This window comes from Medicago truncatula, chromosome 6, assembly GCF_003473485.1.
Source record: "Medicago truncatula cultivar Jemalong A17 chromosome 6, MtrunA17r5.0-ANR, whole genome shotgun sequence".
Taxonomy (NCBI): Eukaryota; Viridiplantae; Streptophyta; class Magnoliopsida; order Fabales; family Fabaceae; genus Medicago; species Medicago truncatula.
This window is the reverse complement of record NC_053047.1, coordinates 9,635,985-9,643,629: the sequence shown is the minus strand read 5'-3', so window position 1 is coordinate 9,643,629 and position 7,645 is coordinate 9,635,985. Positions and strand designations below refer to the sequence as shown.

At 42.2% G+C, this 7,645-nt stretch overlaps 1 protein-coding gene across 1 annotated transcript; it reads left to right on the top strand.

Annotated features, from left to right (window-relative positions):
• Positions 1-6,804, top strand: LOC112422741 (uncharacterized; the record flags this gene model as incomplete). The annotated part of the gene is made up of 3 exons (XM_039826900.1): positions 1-856; positions 1,200-3,069; positions 3,348-6,804. Coding segments are annotated over exons 1-3 (6,171 nt in total), but the record flags the coding sequence as incomplete, so codon positions are not given.
• Positions 6,805-7,645: the final 841 nt, after the last annotated feature.

Genomic DNA, 7,645 nt, shown 5'->3' with positions numbered 1-7,645 from the left:
TGTGAAGCTCAGATGCCCACTCACCAGTACACGGCTCAAGTACCCCTACCTGCCATGAGGGTCACTCCAGCCACCATGACCTACTCAGCACCTGTGATACATACAATTCCGCAAACTGAAGAACCTATCTTTCATTCAGGGAATGTAGAGGCTTACGAGGAAGTAAGCGACCTACGAGAAAAGTATGATGAACTACGCCGAGACATGAAAGCCCTCCGTGAAAAAGGGAAATTTGGGAAGACTGCGTACGATCTCTGTTTGGTACCGAGTGTGCAGGTACCTCACAAATTCAAGATTCCAGATTTCGAGAAATACAAAGGGAGTTCTTGTCCTGAGGAACATCTAAAAATGTATGTGAGAAGGATGCCTGCGTATGCCCAAGATGATCAGATTCTTATTTACTATTTCCAAGAAAGCTTGACTGGCCCTGCTTCAAAGTGGTACACTTACCTAGACAAAACAAGGGTTCAAACTTTCCGTGACCTTTGTGAAGCTTTTGTGGAACAGTACAGTTACAATGTAGACATGACTCCGGACCGAAGTGATCTCCAAGCCATGACTCAGGGAGATAAAGAGACGTTCAAAGAGTACGCCCAACGGTGGAGAGACACCGCTGCCCAAGTCAGCCCACGAATTGAGGAGAAAGAGATGACCAAGCTCTTCCTAAAAACTTTGAATCATTTTTATTACAAAAAGATGGTCGGGAGTACACCAAAGAGCTTCGCGGAGATGGTTGGTATGGGAGTACAGTTAGAAGAAGGAGTCCGAGAAGGACGCTTAGTAAAGAATGCAACTCCTGCCAGTGGGACCAAGAAGACCGGGAATCATTTCCCGAGGAAGAAAGAGCAAGAAGTCGGTATGGTGACTCATGGAATGCCTCAACAAACTTATCCAGCCTATCAACACATTGCTGCCATCACACCCACCTCTCACCCTTTTCAACAAACAAATACCGCAATATCCTCAAATACCGCAATATCCTCAAATACCACAATATCCTCAATTCCCACAAAATCCTTCACCACAAAATACTCAACAACAAAATTTCCAACAACAACCATACCAACAACAACCATACCAACAATTCCCATACCAACAATACCCTCAACAAAATTTCCAACAACAACCTTATCAACAACGCCCACAACAACCACGACCACCAAGAATGCCGATTAACCCAATACCAGTCACCTATGCAGAATTACTTCCCGGCTTACTCAAGAAAAACCTTGTCCAAACTAGAACAGCTCCTCCTATCCCAGAAAAACTACCATCTTGGTATAGACTTGACCAAACTTGTGACTTCCATGAAGGGGGCCGTGGCCATAACATTGAAACTTGTTATGCCTTTAAAAGCACAGTACAGAGGTTGATCAATGATGGAAAAATAACTTTCACAGACTCGGCGCCAAATGTCCAAACAAATCCATTGCCGAATCATGGTGCCGCAACAGTCAACATGATCGAAGATTGTCAAAAGACTCGTCCCATTCTGAATGTTCAACATATCAGAACACCCTTGGTCCCGTTACATGCCAAGTTATGCAAAGTCGACCTTTTTGAGCATGATCATGATCTCTGTGAAATATGCCTTATGAACTCCGGAGGATGTCAGAAAGTAAGAAATGATATTCAAGGGCTTCTAGACCGAGGAGAGCTTGTGGTCGAAAGGAGGTGTGATGACGTGTGTGTAATAACTCCTGAAGGGCCTTTGGAGGTATTTTATGACAGTCGAAAGTCAATTATCACCCCTCTGGTGATCAGCTTACCGGGTCCACTGCCATATGCTTCTGAAAAAGCCATTCCATACAAATACAATGCCACCATGATTGAAGAGGGTCGTGAGGTTCCAATACCGCCTTTGTCTAGTGTGGATAATATTGTTGAAGACAGTAGAGTTCTGAGAAATGGGCGCGTTGTTCCCATAGTGTTCCCAAAGAAGATTGATGCTACAATAAACAAGGAGGTTCGGACTAAAGATGCTGGTATCGCCAAAGAAGTGGATCAACCCAATGGGGCTGGTACAAGTGCAGAGTTTGATGAGATTCTCAAGTTAATAAAGAAGAGCGAGTACAAGGTTGTTGATCAACTGATGCAGACTCCATCCAAAATATCCATAATGTCTTTATTACTAAATTCTGAGGCCCATAAAGATGCATTAATGAAGGTCTTAGAACAAGCTTTTGTGGATTATGATGTAACGGTGGGTCAGTTTGGCGGAATAGTAGGGAACATCACCGCATGCAACAACTTGAGTTTCAGTGATGAAAAGCTCCCAGCAGAAGGAAGGAACCACAATCGGGCGCTGCATATATCTGTGAACTGTAAAACTGATGCTTTGTCAAATGTACTGGTGGATACTGGATCATCTTTGAATGTGTTGTCCAAAACAACTTATACCCAACTCGCTTACCAAGGCGCACCTTTAAGACGAAGTGGGGTAATGGTGAAAGCTTTTGATGGCTCGAGGAAGGATGTCCTTGGTGAGGTGGTTCTACCTATCACAGTTGGGCCACAAGTTTTCCAAGTTAATTTTCAAGTCATGGACATTCAAGCTTCGTATAGTTGCCTACTGGGTCGACCCTGGATTCACGAGGCAGGGGCTGTCACATCCACGCTGCATCAAAAGCTGAAGTTTGTGAAGAATGGGAAGCTAGTAACTGTAAACGGTGAAGAGGCTTTATTGGTGAGTCATTTGTCATCTTTCTCTTTCATTGGGGCAGACGATGTCGAAGGGACACCTTTTCAAGGGTTTACTATAGAAGATAAGAATACCAAGAGGAATGAAGCCTCTATCTCGTCTCTGAAAGATGCTCAGAAGGTCATACAAGCAGGAGGGTCCACAAGCTGGGGAAAACTGATAGAGCTTCCAGAAAACAAGCACCGAGAAGGTTTGGGTTTCTTCCCATCTACTGGTTTGTCCACAGCAAAGAAGGGCACTTTCCACAGTTCAGGCTTTATCCATGCAATCATTAAAGATGATCTTGAAAGTGTGCCACGAAGTTTTATAACGCCAGGAGTATCCAGCCACAATTGGGTTGCCGTAGATGTTCCTTTTGTTGCTCACTTGTCCAAGTAATGCATTTGTCTAGTTTATGCTTTTCTTTTCAAAAAAAAAAAAAAAACAAAACATCCTTTCGCCCCGCCCCAAGCGAAAGTGAACTTATCTAGGGCTTTTTATCTCAAGAAATTATCATCAATAAAATAAAAATGTCGTTTTTTTCCCGATGTTTTGTCTCATTTTCTTTTATGCTTTTCTGAAAAGTGGTAATACAAAAAACCCAACATGAATTTTCAAAAAAATCTGCATGTATCTTCTTTCTAAAAATCATCCATCACATGTGCAGATTAGAAATCGACGAACCCGTTGAACAACATAACCCTATGATCTCTCCCAACTTTGAGTTCCCTGTGTATGAGGCGGAAGAAGAAGAGAATGAAGAGATCCCTGACGAAATCTCTCGACTACTCGAACAAGAGAGGAAGACTATTCAGCCTTATGGGGACGAACTAGAAGTGATTAACTTGGGCACCAAAGAAGACAAGAAAGAAATCAAGGTTGGGACATCGCTCGAAACAAGTGTTAAAAAGCAAGTGATAGAGCTCCTCAAAGAGTATGTTGATGTGTTTGCCTGGTCCTACCAAGATATGCCGGGTCTAGACACTGATATTGTGGTACATCACCTACCTTTAAAACCTGAGTGTCCGCCAGTCAAACAAAAGTTGAGAAGAACACGTCCTGACATGGCTCTCAAAATCAAAGAAGAGGTACAGAAACAGATCGACGCTGGTTTCCTCATTACATCAAATTACCCCCAATGGTTAGCTAACATAGTGCCTGTTCCAAAGAAAGATGGTAAGGTCAGAATGTGTGTTGACTACCGTGATTTAAACAAAGCTAGCCCGAAAGACGACTTTCCTTTACCTCATATTGACGTGTTGGTTGACAGTACTGCAAAGTCTAAAGTCTTCTCATTCATGGATGGATTCTCCGGTTATAATCAAATCAAGATGGCACCCGAAGATAGAGAGAAAACATCATTTATTACACCTTGGGGCACTTTCTGTTACAAAGTAATGCCGTTCGGTTTAATCAATGCCGGAGCTACTTATCAGAGGGGTATGACTACTCTTTTCCACGATATGATACATAAAGAGATTGAAGTCTATGTGGATGATATGATAGTCAAGTCAATTACTGAAGAAGACCATGTCAAGTATCTACAGAAGATGTTCCAGCGCCTGAGGAAGTACAAACTTCGTCTGAATCCCAACAAATGCACTTTTGGTGTTAGATCCGGAAAGCTTCTAGGTTTCATTGTCAGCCAGAAAGGCATCGAAGTAGATCCTGACAAAGTCAAAGCCATCAGAGAGATGCCTGCTCCGAGAACAGAAAAAGAAGTAAGGGGTTTTCTTGGACGACTAAATTACATCTCCCGGTTCATTTCTCATATGACTGCAACTTGTGGGCCGATATTCAAACTACTCCGCAAAGAACAAGGTATTGTGTGGACCGAAGATTGCCAGAAGGCTTTTGACAGCATAAAGAAGTACTTGCTAGAACCACCGATTCTCATCCCTCCAGTTGAAGGAAGACCTTTGATCATGTACCTAACAGTGCTAGAAAATTCCATGGGTTGTGTGCTCGGACAACAAGATGAAACCGGAAGAAAAGAGCACGCCATTTATTATTTAAGCAAGAAGTTTACTGAATGTGAATCTCGCTACTCCATGCTCGAGAAGACATGTTGTGCTCTAGCCTGGGCTGCCAAACGCCTCCGTCATTATATGATTAATCACACTACTTGGCTGGTATCTAAAATGGATCCAATCAAGTACATATTTGAGAAGCCCGCTTTGACAGGAAGGATTGCACGGTGGCAGATGCTACTATCTGAGTATGATATCGAGTACCGTTCCCAGAAGGCAATTAAAGGCAGTATTCTTGCTGATCACTTAGCTCACCAACCACTTGAAGACTATCGACCTATCAAGTTTGACTTTCCTGATGAAGAGATTATGTATCTAAAAATGAAAGATTGCGACGAGCCACTATTCGGAGAAGGACCTGATCCAGATTCAGTGTGGGGTTTGATATTTGATGGGGCTGTCAATGTATACGGCAACGGCATAGGGGCAGTACTCCTTACTCCTAAGGGTGCTCACATCCCTTTCACAGCAAGACTCCGGTTTGACTGCACGAACAACATCGCTGAATATGAAGCCTGCATTATGGGTATCGAAGAAGCCATTGATCTAAGAATCAAAAACATCGAAATATATGGAGATTCAGCTCTTGTAATCAACCAGATCAAGGGAAAATGGGAAACTCTTCACGCAGGACTAATACCTTATCGAGACTATGCAAGACGTTTATTGACCTTCTTCAACAAAGTGGAATTACATCATATCCCTCGGGATGAGAATCAGATGGCTGATGCCTTGGCTACTTTGTCTTCAATGATCAAGGTGAATCATCACAATGACGTGCCACTAATCAGTGTCAAATTCCTTGATAGACCCGCTTATGTGTTTGCCGCTGAAGCAGTTTTCGACGATAAACCTTGGTTTCATGATATTAAGGTGTTTCTCCAAACTCGAGAGTATCCTCCCGGAGCATCCAACAAAGATAAGAAGACTCTCAGAAGATTATCTAGTAATTTCTTCCTGAATGGGGATATCTTGTACAAAAGAAACTTTGACACGGTCTTGCTCAGATGTGTAGACAAATATGAAGCTGATTTATTGATGCATGAAATACACGAAGGATCCTTCGGAATTCATCCTAATGGGCACACAATGGCTAAAAAGATATTGCGAGCAGGCTACTACTGGATGACAATGGAATCAGATTGCTACAAGCATACCAGAAAGTGTCACAAGTGTCAGATATACGCCGACAAGATTCATGTGCCGCCAACTACGCTCAATTTACTTTCTTCTCCGTGGCCTTTCTCTATGTGGGGCATTGACATGATCGGAAGGATTGAGCCTAAAGCTTCAAATGGACACCGTTTCATCTTAGTGGCTATTGACTACTTCACTAAGTGGGTTGAGGCCGCATCGTATGCTAATGTGACCAAGCAAGTGGTGGTCAAATTTATCAAGAATCATATCATTTGTCGTTATGGCATCCCCAACCGGATCATCACCGACAACGGAACAAATCTAAACAACAAGATGATGAAAGAATTATGTGATGATTTCAAGATCGAGCACCATAACTCTTCACCTTACAGACCTCAAATGAATGGTGCCGTCGAAGCTGCAAATAAGAATCTAAAGAGGATTGTCCAGAAGATGGTGGTGACTTATAAAGATTGGCATGAAATGCTTCCCTTTGCATTACATGGATATCGTACTTCTGTACGCACATCAACAGGGGCAACTCCCTTCTCCCTGGTATATGGCATGGAGGCAGTACTTCCTGTAGAAGTCGAAATTCCATCATTGAGAGTTCTAATGGAGGCTGACTTATCGGAAGCTGAATGGGTTCAGAATAGATACGACCAGTTGAATCTGATTGAAGAAAAGCGCATGACGGCCCTATGTCACGGACAATTATATCAAAAAAGGATGAAACAGGCCTTTGACAAGAAAGTTCGTCCCCGTGAGTTTAAAGAAGGTGATCTTGTGCTCAAAAAGATTTTCTCTTTCCAACCAAACTCCCGAGGCAAGTGGGCTCCTAATTATGAAGGTCCGTATGTTGTTAAAAAGGCCTTTTCAGGTGGTGCCATGACTCTACAAACCATGGACGGTGAAGAACTTCCACGACCTGTGAACACGGATGCAGTCAAGAAATACTTTATCTAAAAACTTTAAAAGAACAGCTCGGTAAGTCGAAAACCCGAAAAGGGCGACTTAGGCAAAAATGAGCGTCTCGGTGGACTGAAAACCCGAAAAGGGCGGTCCAGGCAAAAATTAGAGACAATAAACAGAGATCATTATCCTGATAGAGTGAAAACCCGAAAGGGCAGTCTATGCAAAAATTAAGGATTTAAAAAAAAAAAAAAAAAAAAAAAAAAAAAAAAAAAGAGAGAGAGAGACAAAGTAACTGCATCCAGTCAAACACAGATACACTTGGGGCATACCTGATATCAAAAGTATTCGAGCCACAAGATAACGGATTTCAAAGTTGTTAGAGAACGATAGGGTTATGAAGTTCAACGTACCTTTCCATTTTAAATTACCATTTCTTTTCAAACTTTGTAAAGAACTCCATGAAGTCATGCCATTGGCATAGCGTCATTCGATTAATAAACTTTGAGCCTTTACCTCTCTTTCGACTCCTACTTGTTCTTTTTCTCGATTTTTTCCTCTTTTACTGATGATAATACTTTGAAATAGATTTCTAAAAAAGGGTTATATAATAAAAAGCATAAACAAATAGATACAACTTGGCACTCGGGAGTAAGAAAGGCATATATCAACTCAAGAGAGGTTAGATCCTGCTAAAAGCGTGGCTCGACACTAAGGAAAATCTCTGAATAAACAAATACAAAAATGAGCATCCCGGGGGACTAAGAGCCTGAAAAGGTAGTCCAAGTAAGGGTTAAGGACTCCTTCCAAAAGAGGCATGACTGCCAAGGCATATCGATGGAGCGACACTCTGTGCCGGTTTGCAAATAGCGGCTTCTTCTTCAAA